Here is an 18954-nt window from a genome sequence, read left to right on the forward strand (position 1 = left end):
TCACATGAAGATTTTTCTAAGGGGGAAAGAAAGCCATGCCAACTATGCAAGTGCTCTCGAACTCAAAGGCTCCAATGGAAATTGCCACATCTCCAGCTAATGAGTATTTTGGGTTGGTGAATCTGGAAATGAGGGAACTGGGAGCTTGCATATGGTGGTGAACATGGGCAGCGAAGTGTAGGTCTAAACTAGAAGAATTTGTTTTGTTTATAGCAAATTAATACTCAGTGAAAAGACTACTTCTTTACATAGCAATAGATTAGACCGCATCTTACCTTTGACACTGTTGTAAATGAACCATAATGTATTGTCTGTGATAGTTTTGTACATATTCCTTTAGCTAGTAGTATATCACTATTTTTAAATGAGTGGATTTGTTTCGCTGTTTGAAATCATCACCCCAGATCTCTAATAATATATTTGCTGTGCTTAACAGTTTGTAACTATCGTTAGCAATACTGCTAGTGAACAATATGCATAATTGTTTAGGCCTGATGCTACAATTTCATAATCTTTCTCTATCCCAAAATTGAATTTCCAGGGTATGTCCTCATTTCTATGTGAGAACATTACACAAATGAAGAATTTGCATGGAGTGTAATAGACCGTAACATTATCATTGGTGAGGCTTGGGATGCCAAAGAGAATGCATTCCCTCCATTCAAAAACATATGGGAATTAGCCTCTTTGGTGGATCCGTGTGTGGTACAAAGAGGTAACAGAAGAATTTATGGTCTCTCAGAGCAAAGGCCCATCAACAAGCTTAGATCTGCCCTCAGTCACTTATCTCAGTGCAGTGCCTGTAGAATGCCTTTGTTCTATCCAGCCAACATTAACACAACAGTCTGAAATTGTCAACCCTCCATAAACATGGACAAAAAATCCTCTTGGACTAAGACAAAGGGATGGTCATAAAGATTCATCAATAGATGAAGGTGGGGATGCTCTGGGCCAAAATGACTACAGGGACAGTGTTTGAAGGACAGCAGAAGGAAACCATTCTGTGGTATTAAGGATCAAGGAATGGTGCATTCCCTCTGAAACGTCAATGGCTGGCACCAGAGGCTTGCCTCCCAAACACCGGACAAAGCTCACATCTTCACCTTAAAGACACTGGCCAGTAAATCAATGAACATGGACAATATGTACTTGGACTCCGTCTGGTATCCAGAGCTATAGAAACTAAAAAGTCTGTTATGCTTCTCTTTGCAGGTGGCTGAAGCTAAACAGCGAGCCTTCAGAAAGGACGTGAACTTCAACATGGGACCACATCAGGGAGGTTAAAACATATTTTTTTCTAGTAACATATGCATTTTTTTTTAAAATGCATGTTTTAAGTTGGATGCTTTAGATCAGGGACCTGAGAGAACTGTACATACCTATCGAACTGTGGGTGGAGGTGCGCCGGGGCACGTTTAGTAAATGACCCTGGTTAATTATCCTCCAGGTGAGAGACAGGGGCTGGACACCTGAGCAGCGAGGTCGGTCTGCCCAATGTGCATAACTGAACTTCTTTATTATATGCATACCTTAAAATGTATTACATAGGATGGCGACAGTTGTTTGATTGCCTATAAGCCACATGTGTGGGATGATCACTAACAGTAATGTGCAGGATTATACATTTGACTGACAGTTAGATGGAGATCTATGGAATAGCTTCCTGTGCCTGTAAGATGCTTTGGAACCTCCACGACACCCGCATCTCGGTTAGCGACTAGCTCAATACAAGGCTAATTATATATATATATATATATATATATAATGATTCAGGGCTGTGAAACAGGGATTAATAATGAGATCCTATTCTTAATGAATAGATAAAACAGAGTCTTAGAAATGTATTATTCAAGTATATATGGCCCCTTTTGTATTATATAAGACAGTGACAGTCATATGGGTGATATATTCAAGCTTTAGAAGAATCTTACGGAATTATACAACCGAATGAATGAGTTATAGAGAATAGCTCATTGTGCTTCAATACACTTGTGGTCACTCCAAGATGGAGACCCCCTGAAATTTGAACAGCAAGAGTAAAATTTCCTTTGAGGACTCCGCTCTTGGCTACTGAAAAGAAGCATGGGTCCACAATACAAGTAATGCCTAAGACAGCAGCAGGGTAACATATCTCAAATGTAGGGCCAACCAGCATGTATTTGCCAGTGGTTGGCGTCTGCATAATGTAAAAATTCCACCCTTTTTTTGGATTGAATGATGGAAGAGCAGAGCATGGTCAACCTGAGCTGCTGATTAACCCATTTGTCCCTTTAGGCCACGAGTGGCACCGGAGTGACTCGAAGGGGCGCAGTTACCCCCTCAAGGCTGGTAGCCTCCTGCTTCGACATTAGGAGACATCTATTCTATATGGGCACCTACACTGCAGCATTTATTTCTCCACTTTCCTTCTTCCCTTAAGGGTCTAGGTGCCTCAGTGTTATTTACAGGGACTACTGAAGAGAAATGATCAGCTTCTAGTAGTCTTCTTGGTATTTTAGATGAGTTTGTGTGTGTTACTTTACCCAATAAGTAGATTTGATCCACATTACCAATGAAAGCACCATAAGAATACAATTCTGCACACCCTTATTGGGTGTGCCATCAAAAACCATCCAGAGTGAATTAATCTACCAGAAAAAAGTCATTCTAAAATGGATGCTACTGTCTGTCATATCTCTCTCTTTAAGAGTGAAATCTCTGTCCTCCAGTTTGAAAACGGGAAGACACCGAAGGGTACCAAACACCCCGTAAACTCTGCTCCTTCAGTTCCATAAACAAGAGCAGGCGCACAGAGACTGAGTAAACAATGTGTGGAGAGCAGAACTGGGGAGACCAGCTCTGCTGCCGATATCCAGCAGCCATCCATACATTTTAGGCACCACGAGGGAGTTACCCAGAAACCCTGGACTACCACGTCCTGCAGAACCAATTAAGGAATCAGACAAAATATTCACCAGAATCCATTGCCACAATGCGGACATGAGCTACCAGCATCACACTCTGGGAAACTACATGCAGGAAAAACATCTCTCAGGAACCTAAAAAGGACCCTATAAAGTCCATAAACAGCTGACAGGGAGACACAGCTGTGGCATTAACAGAAACTAGAATGCTAGGACGACCACAGACAACTCGGCACAGATCATGGCAGAAACACTAACAGGCCAGGATCAACCGGAATTGTGACCCGGAAGTAGAAAAAACTAAGCGACACGATCTAGTATAATGCCTTGCATACGGAACCATTAGAGACATCCATCCCACGCCACACCCCACAATTTCCCTGGAAAAGTAGGAAATACAAAGAAGAAAAGTTGAAACTCTGCCTCATAGCAGGAAAAAAAGAAGAAATTTTGGGAGAGTGCAGGAAAGGCCTCTGTGTCACCCGGTGCACGACACAAAGAAGGATGGGGCAGCATCTCACAGGAAATGGCACGCAAAGGCAACTTACACACCAGTCAGTTTTGTACTGTATGCACGCTCATGTCCATAAAATATCGCATCATTGTCTTGTCTAAGGAGCATCTGGTCACCAGTGTCTCGGATGCAGGTTCGGACTTCATTATAACACTTCCCTCCACATGAAATGAATTTACCCACTTGCTCAGACTCTTTTTGTGGTGACCTGTATGACTGAGGGGGTGAACCGAGATCCCTCCCCCATGACCTTTGATCCAGTGTGGTCTCCTTACTCGCTGCCCCCAAGCCGTACAACTTCGGACACAAAGCGACTTCCCCTAATGTCTCCCCCTGGCCTGGCTTCAGATCATAAAGGGAGCCGGCTTTGTAGATCCCTTGTCAGCTTGCTGTAGGGGGAGGGGCTTTCCTTGTCAGTCTGCTGTGGGTGGGCTTGTCAGGGTGCTCTGGGGGAGCTTCCTTGCCAGTCTGCTGGGGGTGGGGAGATTCTTGTTACTCTGCTGGCGGTGGGGAGGGAGGTTCCTTGTCAGGATGTTTTACGGCGATAGACTTCCTTTTACATGGTCCCAGGGTAGGGTGAACAGATTTTGAGGTGCAAAAACCTCGACAGGTCAGACATAAAAGAAGGACTAAAGACTTTACTCTCATTTGTATATCTGGCTTGTCCCGTTTTTTGGCGTAGCTTTGTGAATGTGTGCCTATACATGTGTTTTATATATATATATAACACCCACCCACAAGACTACATATATAAAATTAGCTATGGCTTGACCTCCCACCCTGCATCCCCAACCCGCCCCCACCCACCTCTCTCTGCTCCCCACTCCATCTCTCTGCTGGGAGCAGACAGGGGACTGTGTTGCCTGACAGGAACAGATACATTACTTTAATTATTTCATACTTTGTAGGCCTCTTTAAACTTATGCTTCTGTAGATGATCTGACCTTTGTCCTAAAAACCGGGACATTTATTTAATAATCTTACCTTTGTCCCAAAAACTAGGACATTTATTTAAAATTAAGAGAAGCGTCAGGACACCAGGACAGTCCTTTAAAAATCGGGACTAAGGGAAATCTGAGTTGTCTGGTCACCCTATCCCAGGGGTTCCTTTTCACTCTGTCCCAGGAGTCCCCAGTGACTCTGCTCTGGGAGGGGAGGGGGAATTCACATCAGCGGGAAGAGATTAGTTTCCATGCTAGTCTGCTATAGAGAAGGAAGTGGGGGAGGAATCCTTGACAGTCTGCGCTCAGGCCAGGTGTAAGGGAAGTGGACTTCCATGTCAGTCTGCTCTTTGAGGGCAGGCTCCATGTCAAATTTCTCTGGTGCAGGGAGGTGGGTTCTTATCAATCTGCTCTACAAAAGTTTTTTTTTCATAATCTGATTTAGGAAGCGGGGGTTCCTCGTCATGGATATAGTTAAGGTGTACTTCTTTGACAGCCCGCTCAAGGGTGAGGAATCCCTTGTCAGAAAGCTCTAGGGAAGGAGGGCCTTAGTTCCAGCCTGCTTTAAATTAGGCCTGGGAGTAATTTTAATTACGCCAGCATAATCGGAGTAATTTTGGTAATTTGCATTGCTCATTGCAGTAGAATTACCAATAATTATGCGAATATGCCTGCTCGTGTAATTAAGAGTAAATTGGGGCGTAATCAGCATACAATCAACTAATGTAATGAGTGTGATCGGTTGTGTGCACTGCTGTTTGTGTTGTTTTTCATTTAGTGCTATCTCTCATGTCAAAATACACCCTCGCGTCCAGGGGCATTTTTACCGCTGAAAAAAAAAAAAAGACATTGCTAAATGCAGATTTACTCTTCTAGTATATTTCCACCTAATCTTGCAGAATTTTGGGGTAATTCTAGGTGATTAGGTTACACAGAACTACACCAGCTTCATTGGCAGCCTTCTCTAAGAAAAGTGCGGGGCTACCTTGCCAGTTTTTTAGGGTCGTGCCTGCGTTGCATGCGCTCGCTCATGCGTATCGCAGCAAGACGCTTTAGTGTTCAGAAAAGGCCTCGGAGCCCTGTCGACGTCACATCAGTGTTTTTCATTGGTTCGTGGGCTTGCCTAATAAAATCTGCTTGCTTTCATTAGTCGAAGGCATGCAAACATCATACCTTTTCCGGTGGCTAGCCCTCCTTGAGCGCATCGACCAAGTACAGAAAACATGCAAAGCTCGCTGTTTTCTGTCCGGCTCGTGGACTACTTTTTCTCTAATTTACTAGCGTGATTTCGCTTGGCAGAAGTCGAGCGCTTTACATAGTTAAATGCACTTTTTCGGCTTACGTACATAAATACACTTTTGCCGATAGGTGAAAAGTCGGGTTAGGAGTTTACAACGCTATCAGCTCTAACATGAGCAAACGCGAGACCCGTTGCATTGCAAATGCTTGTTTTATAGGGCAGTGGGGTTTCCTTGGGAGTCTGCTAGGGACGGGGGATGTGTGGGGGTTCCCATGGCAGTCTGCTTCTCTTCCTTGTACATCTGGCCTATGGATATGGGAGAGGAGGGCTTCCATGACAGTCTACTAAAGGGAGGGAGGATTCTGGATCAGGATTTTCGAGGAAATGGTTCTCCCTTGTTAGTATGGTTTAAAGAGCATCTTTTTCACTCTGCTTTAGGGACTGGGGGCTTCTTTTTAACTCCGCTCTCTTGACATGGTCGGGCAGCTTCCTTGTCAGTCTGCTGTATGGCAGGTATGGCTAAGTTACTCATTTTATTTTTAGATGGGAAGAGGAGAAGTGGTAGCTTAGCCTCTAAGAATTCTGTATCATTTGATTGCGGTTTATGCCGGGACGTGATAAACAGGAACAATAATGAGAATGGAAGTGAAAAACTGGGGACCCAGTAGGACCCAGCAGGACCTGCTAATGCAGAACTGGCGGGGAAATGAACAAACGCAATAATGCCCTGAGCCGCATAACAGCAGGAAAACAGACAAATGGATTGGCCTGGGGTCAGAAACGCTTTAAGATATGAGAAAAGTGGGCGACTGCATAGGGCCCCCACCTTCCAAGGGTCCTCTTTGTAAAGTGACATATGTCAGTTTCCCTCACTTTCATTGAATTTTGTACGGACACCTATCACCCTCCCTTTACCTCCGACTGTCTCGCTATCCACTGTCATTTTAAGGCAATTTTGGCCCTCAGGCAAGACACCGTTCAGCTGTTTTCTGTGAAAGTTTAGATACAATATAAAATGGTTTGTCATCAAGCGGGATTGGATTATTAAAATTCCAAGTTGTACTAAACAGTGGGTACCATAATATGTCTTGCCTTAGGCTCCATAAATCTTTAAGGAGACCCTGCTTGGGGTCCCTAAATGGAGGCTTGAGAGAGTCGGTGAGGCTGGAAAGGGGCGGGCCCATGTGCATGAGCTACTAGTGAATCCGTATCTGCAAGCACTTCTTGGACTGGATGGGCCTTGACACCTTATCTGTAGGAACATGGCAGCCATAATGGACCTGGTGGGGTTTGTGGGCAGGTAATCTACAGGCACAATGAAGACTGGACGGGTCCAGGAGTCCTTATCTAAAGGCACTAATGACACAACAGATGGTCTGTGGAAGAGGAGCTGTGATTCTGCTGGTAAGGGGCATACAGAGTGAGCCTGGAGCCTTAATAGGAAGGCAATGGGCAGACTGGAAGGGCCTTTCTGACTTTTTACAATCTCTAGTTAGAAAGGATGGACAACGGAGGGCTCTTTGCAAACACCACCAGACTCATTCATGGACAAGGGAGCCTTTAACAGTAAGTGCAGGCCTTACTTGGAATAGATAAGCCTGTGTGTCTTGTCTCTAAGCCAGTGGTTCCCAACCTGTGGTCCGGGGACCCCTGGGGGTCTGTGAAGCCTTCTCAGGGGGTCCGCGACTGCTTAAAATTAAATAATATTAAAAGATTAGGTCTCCGGCTTTCAGTAATGACTCAGTGGAGGGTCCCCGATTCCAATAATGATTCTGAGGGGGTCCCTGGGTTCCAGTAATGATAAAGTGGGGGTCGACAGAGGTCAAAGGTTAGGAACCACTGCTTTAATCGCTACTGGCCCTAGTTAGATCTCAACAGGCCAGGGAGTTATCCACTTTTCCTTGCTGACTGAGTGGGCCTGTGGGATTAATGAAGGCACAACAGGCCTTGAGATCGTATTTTAAAGGAAGGGCACTGGTAAATAGGAGTGATAGCTCTTTCCTGCGGGGAAACTGATGCTCCAGATGGGCTGTACTTTCTCAAACTTTCGGATTCCAAGCCCAGGGCCACTTCGCTTGGTCCGAGGTCTTTGTCAGAACAGCACTGCGTGAAAGCCTTAATCAAAAATCCCAGCCCACAGCCACCCTACCTCCAAATACAAGAACAGCACTGGTGTCAGACCGAGAACGAAGGCTCGCGCAAAGGACTGTGGGAGAGGGAGGACTGGAGGGCCGTGGAGGCAGAAAGGGCAGATTAGACACTCTCTGGGGGACTTGGCGGACCTGGCTCCCAGCTTTCCTGGCCTGGGAAACATCTGATAATAAGCTTGCGAAAGACAACAATATCTTATAAGGCGATGCAAGAAAAAAAAGGCACGGGGCAAAGCAGGGCTGTGAGAATGTCTGCGGGCAGCAGAAAATAATCGAACTCGAAAAAGGACTAGTACTCAACGGATAAATGACGCAAGCAGGCAACCTTAAACTACACAGTCAGAACAACACCTGGGGGGGTCAGAGGGACACTGCGTGTGCACTGGCTTTGGCTTACCGTGTCCTGCCCTGGAGTCCAGTCCCTGCCACACTCGCCGATTCTACTCTCAGTGGCCGGGGTCCGTATGCCACTGCTCCGCGATTCTGAGCCCATATCTACCACCTTTGCACTGCACTCCAACCCTGGGAGCTGTGCCCCCAACTACTTGTAGTGTGGGGAAACATCAGGCCAGAGCGCACCAATCCAGGGTCACCGCGCACTGCCCAAGAGGCCTTCCTCCACAGTGCACTGCAGACCTCCCCTGCTCCCTCATGCAGGCCCCGGAGCCCTCCATACCATGCCTGTGGAAATCTAGGCCCTGGCACTCAGCTTCAAAATCCAGATTCCCCTCTACACTCTCACTGCACAATCACCGTGGCCACGTAAAAGTGCCTCGGGGGCATCGTGTGTTGCATCTAGGCCACTGTGCGGTGGGCCTGGTACCTCGCACCAATGCATAGCATCACTGGACCATTACACAGTGCTGCTGGGGCCTTGCATGTGTCTGTGAGCGGTGACCGCCCTGCACACCAGCTCTGGGCTCACGAAGCCCTAAGGGGAGCCCATGGCGCTCTTCCCCCTGCGCAATGCCCCTGGGTCCTTCAAAAGGTATACCAAAGCGAACAGCACTGATATGGAGTATTCTGTCACCTAATGCCATCAGCTGTTTGGGTGTATGCGTCCTCGTTCCGCTGCAGTGCTTGCATTGAACTGCATGAGAGATTACTTTACAACTACAGCCCTCTCTCCCCATTCCTGCGGAGACCTGTTTGTATACTATAATAATGTGCTAACGCTGCGGATGTTAGCGCACTAAACCCAGACCTATTGGCTTTGCCCACGCTTGTTTTACATGTTGTCACTGTTCCTTGCAACTGCAGTTGATCCTCTGCACAACCACCAAAAATCGCACACCTCCTTTAATGCAGTGGAAACGGTTATAAGTCAAATGGTAGAAGTTCGGGTTCTCACAATTTTTTTAATTTTTTTTAATTATTTTACATTTTACAGTACATTCTGACCGACTCTGGTTTATTTGTTTCTTTGTGGAGTGGAGCAGTATTGCTAGTTTTATCTGTCTCTGCCCTTCCCATTCGGGTGTTAAACACAGAAGGCAGAAAGAAAAAAAATACGTAATGTGTGACTGTGTAATAGGGCCTATATTACCATCAAAGACATCTAGTGACATTTACAAACCATGAGGCAGAAGGCCGACAAATTATAAAGATCCACTGAAGACGGAGATGATAATATAAGGCCATATTACTTGTTATATATCTTACCTGACATTAATTTATTGGAGTAATTTTTAGAATGATTAAGAGCAGTTGAGGGTCATCAGTTTAGTATTCATTGTTTGCCTGGGACTGCAGATATGACCATTAATGTTTAGAGAAGCGTATGTTTTATTGGGGATAATGTGCTAATATATAAACTTAGTTTTATGCAAAAATGTGTTTTATACACCAAAATGTAAATTCAAGCGCATAGATAAAGTTAAAAACATGCTTTCTAACGTAAGCCTTTCTTTTGTAGTACATTGACACAAAAGTGTTTGTTTTAACAATACACAGATAAAGAAAGAAAACAAAGCGCAATATGGGACAGTGTAACGTTTAGGTTCTGTTTTGAAAAAGTTTTTTTCCACGCACTGGGAGGATTTACTGGTAGATGCCTGCATCAGGGATGGGCCTGCAAGGGTGAGCTGGTTAATGGTTGACGAGCACCAATGTCAACGTTATCAGCACCCAAAAAAAGTTTAAATGCTGTGTTTAAGTTTTCTATTTTTTTAGGGAAGCTATATATCTTGCAAATCAATTCAGCACAGTGAATTACAGGAAGTAATCCACAGTTAAACCTCTTTTCTGGGAAATACCTGCTGTGAAAACAATGGCAAATATTCAGTTAGGAGATCTACCTAAATATACAATCCCAATACAATAGTTGCAACCAGACTGTCTTTCCACCAGCCCTACTAGGCCATGGTCTTCTTCCAAGTCACCTGGGCAGGATTCGAGTGACTGGGGGGCTGCCTGGGTGTCCCAGACACTAGGGCCAGCTTGGCAGACGTTCTGAGGGAATCACCAGTTAAGTAAGGTCGTGGGGGGGGGGTCACAGGTTACACAGGGTGCGCTCCATTCCCTTTACAAGTATGTACAAAGCTCAATAGCAGAGTAAACTTGGTTTAAACGCTGGAATAAGCCTGCACTGGGATGTAAGGTGTTCACACTGCAGCACTCTGGCAGATACTATTTACTAAAATGCTTTTATCAGTGCGAGACCGCAAAAAACAGAGTCATGGGCACCAAAAAGTGACTAACAGGCATGTGGGTCAAGACCTCCGCAACACAGTTTTGTACTACCTGAGTGGGCACTCTGGTGGGATATACCGTCAGAATCTTTTTTACATGTGCTATGGGGGCTAGCCACTATTCAGCTTTAGGGTAAATAAGAGGTAAGCGGTGCGTGTCTTGAATAAGGCCAGCTCACCGGGGCCACAACACACAGCCCAGGGAGGCGGTCACAGCCGGCTCTTCTGACATTGGCCCTTACCAGGCAGGCCGGCCCAAGATGGGCTCCTACCCCTCACCACCTGTGGTACGGTGCCTGGGCACGGGATGGACACACACCGCAGGGGTACACCTATCTGTACACGGATCTGCACCCAACCCCTCAGAGCAGTGGTTCCCAACCTATTCACGTCTGTGGTCCCCCACTTTACCATTAGTGAAATCTGGGGACCCCCACTGGATCATTATTGGAATCCGGGGCACCGAACTAAACACTGTTGGTGATTTGAAACGCAAAACAATACACGAAAGATACAGAAACAAACATTCCATTAAACACCTACACAAATTATAACACATTTTATTTAATTTGCCTGAAAGTATAAATAAAACAATAACAATTTAATTTTAGTGGGAAGTTTGGAGCTTTTCTAAATTTAATTAAACACATCGTCCATACTATATTCTGTTTGAAGCACCTGCGCTGCTCACATCTGAGGATACTAAGGTGATGTTTAGCCTCCAGTTTCAAATTCCTTTGACATTTATACTAAGATTTAAAATGTTCAATCCTACATTTAACCATCTGTTACTATTATTTAATTTTCTAAGCAGTCGTGGACCCCCTGAGGAGGCTTGGCGACCCCCGGACCACAGTTTGGGGAACACTGCCTCAGAGGGTAGGCACGCTGCACACAGGGTTTAAGTAACCTTCGGAGGGAGTAAGGCCGGTGTCAGCACCCCCCCCCCCCCCCCAGGCTCCCTTTCAGTGATAAACCCTTCAATCCCGCCTTGTGATCAACGGAGCCTCCGGCCGGCTTTGCAAACACTTAAAGGTAACAGGGCAAGTGCTTAAATAGCGCAGGGTGCAGAAAGCGCCTAGAGGTGGCGGGGGACATCCAGCTCCCCCGCCCCCACAGAAGAGGAATCTTGACGGGACTATAATGGTGTGCCTCGCAGAGGGAAAAGGCGCTACACCCCAGAGCGTACCCCATCCCTTCAAAATGTTAGTACTCTGGGCTCTTATCTCCAGGAACAGCAAGACATGCTCCGATCACTTAACTGGGGGAGGGGCGCGTTTAACAAACAACATGGGGGTGGGCTGTTAAAAGAAGGGGGCTTCTCTCAGGCCACACAGCTCGCAAAGCAGAGCATTTGAAGTAGGTAAGGTTTTCTCTGCCCCCAAGGACAGTGGCCCAAAACCTAATTGAACCGACTTCGATGCGCTTGTTTTGCCCCATACAGGGTGTGTGTTATTCACCCCTAACCATAGCTGTCTAGCGCTCCCTCCAGCATTCACAGGTGGACTCGTCGCCCCGTCCTCGCGTTGCGGGATTTATTATGTATGGTTGTGGGGGTGAGGAGGTTACACCTGCCCCCCCAGCCCAAACTCCCCCCGCTCAGTGAAACAGCGCAGATTTCACGGGTCGGGCTCCTAAGAGACAACACCTGTCCACACGCGTCAGGATGAGACGGGACCCTCAGAAGCGTAACGAGGGGGGCCCCTGCAAAGTACAAGGAGCGTCCACTCTGGGGCTCTCTGGCCAGGGTACTGTGCCGAGGGGCTGGAGCTTGTTCCGTCTCCCCCCGCTGCGGGGGCCTCTGTTACGCCACTGGGCACCAGTCGTTTAGAGAGATCCGGCTACATGAATGATGTGCGCCCTTTGAGTGAGTGAAACTGGGCGCCGTTCCAAGCAACACTTAACGGCCCCATAAAGCAAACGAAAGTGAAATCTTGCTATAAACAAAAGGGCGAGAGCGCACACTACCCTGACGCCGGGCACACGCTCGGTGTCAGCACCCACAGGGGAGAAAGTGAAATTGTCACGCACGTGGCGTGACACCCTGCGGTGGAGGTGGAGAGACCCCTGGGACTTAAGGGTGGAGAGAGTAAGAGACGAGGTGGAAGGGGTCGTGTGGGATGGGTGGACGACATACCCCTGTGGAGAGACTCCTCGCTGGATGGTCACGGCCTCTCCTGCCCCATCACTTCCGGGTTCTATGTGATGTAAGGTCACCCCCCCCACCCCTTGTTTAAAGAGGGATAGCCTGAAAGTCCCGCTCTCTCTCCAACCCATGGATACTCGCAAACATTTTCCCACGGGCCAAACGTTTGGTCTGTGCTATGGCCGAGGTTTTGGTGCCAGCGGGGTATCGGTCGGGAGGAGGGTTTGAAGGGGCAGTGGGGAAGTGAGTGTAAGTTGGAAGCAGGGGAAGTAAAATATGCACATCTAGCGGCTGAAATGTACATGTGAAACCAGAAAACCTGGGATCAATCCCAGCTTCCCCTCTTGACCAAATTGTGTGATTCAAGGCAATTGTTTCATTCCACTTTGCCGCCTCTCTCTTCATTATTATCACATATAAGAGACTTTGAAATACAAAACTTCAGGGTGTGCTCTGTACAGAAACTTATCTTCCATTTCAATTAATAAATGAGTCCATGTATAATAGCAGCCCAGGCCACCCCAGGGGTGCACACCATAGCTGTCTTGCCTCTTTATTCAAAATGGATTTTTTTTTTTTTTGGGGGGGGGGTCAAATATTTCAAAAATCATGTTTGAAAACTAATCACCTAAAAAAATGTTTCAAAGCTTTGCTAAAAATGAAGATGTTTCTAAAGTTATGTGGTGTGGGACAACTTAGTTAGATCCTTTCTATATCCTCAGGTAACCCGTAAATAAGTGCTTGCTTGTTTACTTGAGATCTTTCTGAAAGAGAGTGCCCAGTCAAGTAAACAGCAGCCCAATGCTGCTGCTGAAAAAGGGGGGGGAATGCTTGAATTAATTTCAATAACTGGGAATCACTTGAGCCACGTCCCAAGCCATCGTTTTTCACCCACCAGGCCACCTCAGTTTGGACCCAGACATATGCAAACCAGTCTTGACCCTGTTCCTAATGGGAATATTCAACACAAGTAACCAGTCTCGCCCCTTGATATAAGCCTGGCTTTCATCTGTTCCAGCTAGACACTTTTTATGTTAACATTTGCAGATTATGCAGGAGGTTATGGATTATGTAACAAAGCAGCATATTCATAGTTATGTGAAAAAACTGTGGTAGTAAAATCGCATAATTCCAGTGACTCCGTAGGCCAGTCCAACCCTGATCCCCAGCCGTGCCTCACCTGGGAAAGAGGAGGGGTGTCATACGCGTCTCCATTCAAGCCCCCAAACACAGCTCCCCCTACCCTCCTCATGTGACCCGGCTTCCCTTCTGTGCAGCTGCCTGCCCACGATCACACAGCACCACCAAATTCTCATATTCAGAGGAGCCCAAAACATGTCCTGCTCACACACTAGTCACCACATTCTCAGATTCAGGGGCGCCCAAAACATGTCCTGCTCACACACTAGTCACCACATTCTCATGTTATGGGGTGCCCAAAACATGTTCTGCTCACACACTAGTCACCACATTCTCATATTCAGGGGAGCCCAAAACATGTCCTGTTCACACACTAGTCACCAAATCCTCATTCAGAGGAGCCCAAAACATGTCCCGCTCACACACAAGTCACCACATGCAAAGATTCAGGGGAGCCCAAAACATGTCCCGCTCACACACTAGTCACCACATTCTCAGATTCAGGGGAGCCCAAAACATGTCCCGCTCACACACTAGTCACCACATTCTCAGATTCAGGGGAGCCCAAAACATGTCCCGTTCACACACTAGTCACCACATTCTCAGATTCAGGGGAGCCCAAAACATGTCCCGCTCACACACTAGTCACCACATTCTCAGATTCAGGGGAGCCCAAAACATGTCCCGCTCACACACTAGTCACCACACTCTCAGATTCAGGGGAGCCCAAAACATGTCCTCCTCACACACTAGTCACCACATTCTCATGTTATGGAGAGCCCAAAACATGTCCCGCTCACACACTAGTCACCACATTCTCAGATTCAGGGGAGCCCAAATCATGTCCCGCTCACACACTAGTCACCACATAGTCAGATTCAGGGAGCCCAAAACATGTCCCGCTCACACACTAGTCACCACATACTCAGATTCAGGGGAGCCCAAAACATGTCCTGCTCACACACTAGTCACCACATACTCAGATTCAGGGAGCCCAAAACATGTCCTGCTCACACACTAGTCACCACATACTCAGATTCAGGGAGCCCAAAACATGTCCCGCTCACACACTAGTCACCACAGTCTCATATTCAGGGGAGCCCAAAACATGTCCCGCTCACACACTAGTCACCACATTCTCATGTTATGGGGAGCCCAAAACATGTCCTGCTCACACACTAGTCACCACATACTCAGATTCAGGGGAGCCCAAAACATGTCCCGCTCACACACTAGTCACCACATTCTCATGTTATGGGGTGCGCAATACATGTCCTGGTCACAGTAGTCACGCCTCATCGGAGAACAAGGGAACAACTGCAGAAGCAGAGACTGAACTCGGCCACATTACAGAGGTTCATACATGTAACATTTGCATCACTTGTTTCCAACAAGGAACTGACCAGGGCAGCTGAGATCGGCGTAAATGATTTGGCACATTTCTTATCTAGAGAAAGGGCCCGAGCACATACATTTAAATTCACCTTCCCTTTGTAATAAAACATCGACTTTGCGAAACAACCAGCAATTTGCATGTGTGTTAAATATATCACAATTTCACTGACAGGGGTATTTGAATGATGCCCTCAGACTGAGGGTGTGCACTGAAATCCAACAAATGAAGGTTTCCTAGCAGAATGTAGTGTCTCGGAGGTAGATCCGTGAGGGGTGAGGAGAAGGGGGAGGCAACCGTGTCTGATCACTTGCCACTCCTCCCGGGGTGAGTGGGGGCTCGGATCCCCCAGGAGGAAACTAACAAAGACTCCTTGTCTCCCTGGATTTAAACATGTGAAGGTCTCTCTCCCACTAACCCGCAGGGGAAACGCCTTCCAGGGGCGTGAAACCCCTTCAGTGCTGGGAGATATAGCGCACACTGCTAATTAAGCGGCCTCGGGGCGCGTTTACTAAGAAGACACCGTGCCAGGGTGCTACCAATATGCCAGGGGGACTTGTCTGAATAAGGGAATGCCGGGCCCGCCTGGGCTGCTGGGAAGTGTTAAACTCCTACAAAGTTTTACCCCTTTAAATGTATGATGGGGCAAATTGCTCATATTAAATGGGCTCAGGTGAATACGGAGGTCACAAGAACCAAAGTTTATGTTCCCTGTCGTCAGCTTCACACCAACACAGCTCTGCCCCCATGGCACTAGCCTTTTGATGGCCCGTTGGCACCGTTGCGAGGTGTTTGCTCTATAACATAAGTCTGATCGTACCCTCAGTAAATGAAGAATAAAACTGCCCGATCCACGGTCGGGTCACAGCTGTGACAGCCTGCACCTTCCCAGGTGTACAGCTCTCCCTGCGGGGTACAGCTCTCCACAGGCTCGGGTACACTCCTCCTCCGCGAACAGATTTCTAAAGGGACGTGTACACTTCTCTACTGGCTCACAGCTCTCTGTACGGGGATACAGCTCTCAGCAGGTTCGGGTACAGCTCTCTCTACGGGCGCGGGTACAGCTCTCTATTGGCGTACAGCTCTTTGTAAAGGGATACAGCTCCCAACAGGTGTGGTGACAGCTCTCTCTACGGGCGCTTGGACAGCTCTCTGTAAGGGGATCCAGCTCTCAACAGGTGCGGGTATAGCTCTCTACGGGCTCGGATAGAGCTCTCTCTACGGACGGGGGGACAGCTCTCTCTACGGGCGCAGCTCTCAACAGGCTCGGGTACAGCTCTCTCTACAGGCGCGGGTACAGCTCTCTCTACAGGCTCGGGTACAGCTCTCTCTACAGGCTCGGGTACAGCTCTCTCTATGGGGAGTATATCTCTCAACCGGCTCGGGTACAGCTCTCTCTATTAGGGGTATGTTTCTCAACAGGCTCGGGTACAGCTCTCTCTACGGGTACAGCTCTCTCTACAGACGCTGGTACAGCTGTCTCTATGGGGAGTATATCTCTCAACAGGCTCGGGTACAGCTCTCTCTACGGGCACAGCTCTCAACAGGCTCGGGTACAGCTCTCTCTACAGACGCGGGTACAGCTCTCTCTATGGGGAGTATATCTCTCAACAGGCTCGGGTACAGCTCTCTCTACAGACGCGGGTACAGCTCTCTCTATGGGGAGTATATCTCTCAACAGGCTCGGGTACAGCTCTCTCTACGGACCCGGGTACAGCTCTCCCTACAGGTGCCTCCGGGGGGATGCGCTGACAGAGCGGCACGGCGCCCCCTAATGAGGCCAGACTGGGGGTGCGGGGATACCCGTTCACCGCTGTGCACAGTGATGTGCTGTGCAGCCCTAGTGCTGTTTCACCAGCCCGTGCTGTGCCTAGGTCCCGGCACTGACAGCTCGCACCGGCAGCGTCCAGTGCGGCTACAGCTGGCTTGGCATGGTCACCTGGAAGCCCCCCCCCCCACCCCCCTCCCAGCAGTGGAACCTATGGCTTGCGGCGTTATTTTACTGGCGTGACCCCCCAACCACCACCCTCACCTCAGCCGGTACAGCGCGCAGACGCCTTATTAAAGTGCAGTGTTACAGAGAGAGCCGACCTCCCTGTGCACCCCCCCCCCCCCCCATTCACTACTACTTAACACCTGGTCCCTTGCCCCCACCCCTCCTCCAGTGACAGCCCTTACAGATCCCGGCGCTATCTTGGCGCTCTTGCTACAACAACTATAGGCACTGTGATGTTTCGTCGATGCTCCTGCTTTCGGCGGATGCGGTGACTTCTCTGCATGGGCGCAGGGGCATAACAAAGGCCCCGGCGCCCCAGTGGGTCACCTCAGCAACCTGACATGAGAGCTCCTGAGTGAAATCCGACAAACACCTCACCATACCAGACTTAAAGCACCTGTACCCAACATTGTACAGAGTGCATCTATTAGGGGGTGTGATGAAACGCCCCCCGCCTATCTGGCGGGTGCCCCCTTCCCACAAATGTGTCTCAAATGACTGACGCGCAGTGCTTTAATAGATCGAGTGCCATTGCAGAACGCGGGCATTGCCCCCACCCCCACCCCCGCCCCCCGGGATAACAGCCCAGGGTCAGTAAAGACGCCCTTGCTGCCGTGACGCTAATACTCACTATGCCCTATAGGCTGCACATAGACCGATATGGGATACCCTATAGAGTTCACGCAGTGGATTCTACGCACTTAGGATCATTTCAATGGGCTATAACGGTCCGTATAGATATAGAGCACTGCCTATGCACCCCTATAAGTAACAGTGTCCCCAGTGGGTTGCGGGGTTACCCGGACTGGGTAACATGGGTCTCATGCATAGCATGCTGGATCTGGGGTCACTATATACGTGTAGTGTTACTGGGGTCCTTTCGCTGTGGGGGGACAACGCTGCCAGGGTGCACTGGTCCCTACAAGGGGCAGGGGAGACCGGACCAGCTCTGCGGGGGACCATGCGTGAGGATGTACCGTCACCAGGGTGGTCTGTGCACAGTCACCTACAGAAGCCATACAGCAGCCCCTACAGAACACAGGGTTACCTGGATAGTTTGGCTGGGGTCCCCGGACGCAGGCCCCCCCACCAGCTTGCAGTAGAGGTCGGGGATGGCCCGGCCCGTCTCCTTCTCCTCCCCGCAGGTGGCCGAGGCTGAGATCAGGGTGCCCTCGGCCAGGTTGAAGTACGGAGGGTGCAGACTGTATCCATTCACTCCGGGGGTGTTGGTTGGCAGTTCCTGCCCTAGTGCTGAGTTTGGGAGGATGAGCAGGAGCGCTGAGAACAGAGGGACAGCCAGCCCGGGGGCCATCACCCCTCAGAGGGTGCCACCGGGGAAGCCAAGAGAAGCAGCGGGCACTGAAGCTGGCAGGGCCGGGTCCTCTGCCGTGGTCTGCTGGGGCAGAGGGCACAGGAGCTGGCAGGGGTACGGGTCCTCTGCTGTGGTCGGCTGAGACAGAGGGCACAGGAGCTGGAAGGGCTGGGTCCCCTGACGCCTGGTGGGTCCTCTGCTGGGGCAGCGGGCACAGGAGCTGGCAGGGCTGGGTCCTCTGACGCCTGTTGGGTCCTCTGCTGGGGCAGCGGGCACAGGAGCTGGCAGGGCTGGGTCCTCTGGCGAGGGCTTGGTCCTCTGCTGGGGCAGAGGGCACAGGAGCTGGAAGGGCTGGGTCCTTGGTCTGCTCAATGCTGCAGGTGGCTGCCCATGGCTGAGGAGAGGGGGCGCCCCTGGAGAGGCGAGCAGAGATAGACTCTCCTCCGGGGACGGGAGCTGTGTAGGGGCCGCCTCCGCTCTGGGATCTGGCGAGGGGTGCCGGACGGGCTGCTCCGGAGACAGGGCTACC

The 18954-nt window shown here is 49.1% G+C and overlaps 1 protein-coding gene across 2 annotated transcripts in view; it reads right to left on the reverse strand.

Moving 5' to 3' along the window:
* Positions 1-18954, reverse strand: part of LAMA5 (laminin subunit alpha 5) — a 467726-nt gene that overhangs the window by 448746 nt on the left and 26 nt on the right. For both annotated transcript variants that reach the window (XM_069243153.1, XM_069243152.1), the window contains exon 1: positions 18162-18954. This exon is cut by the window's right edge and continues 26 nt beyond it. In XM_069243153.1, coding sequence (XP_069099254.1) covers positions 18162-18425 — 264 coding nt within the window. In that variant the 5' untranslated portion in view covers positions 18426-18954. The remainder of the gene's footprint in view (positions 1-18161) is intronic.

This window comes from Pleurodeles waltl, chromosome 7, assembly GCF_031143425.1.
Source record: "Pleurodeles waltl isolate 20211129_DDA chromosome 7, aPleWal1.hap1.20221129, whole genome shotgun sequence".
NCBI classification, from domain to species: domain Eukaryota; kingdom Metazoa; phylum Chordata; class Amphibia; order Caudata; family Salamandridae; genus Pleurodeles; species Pleurodeles waltl.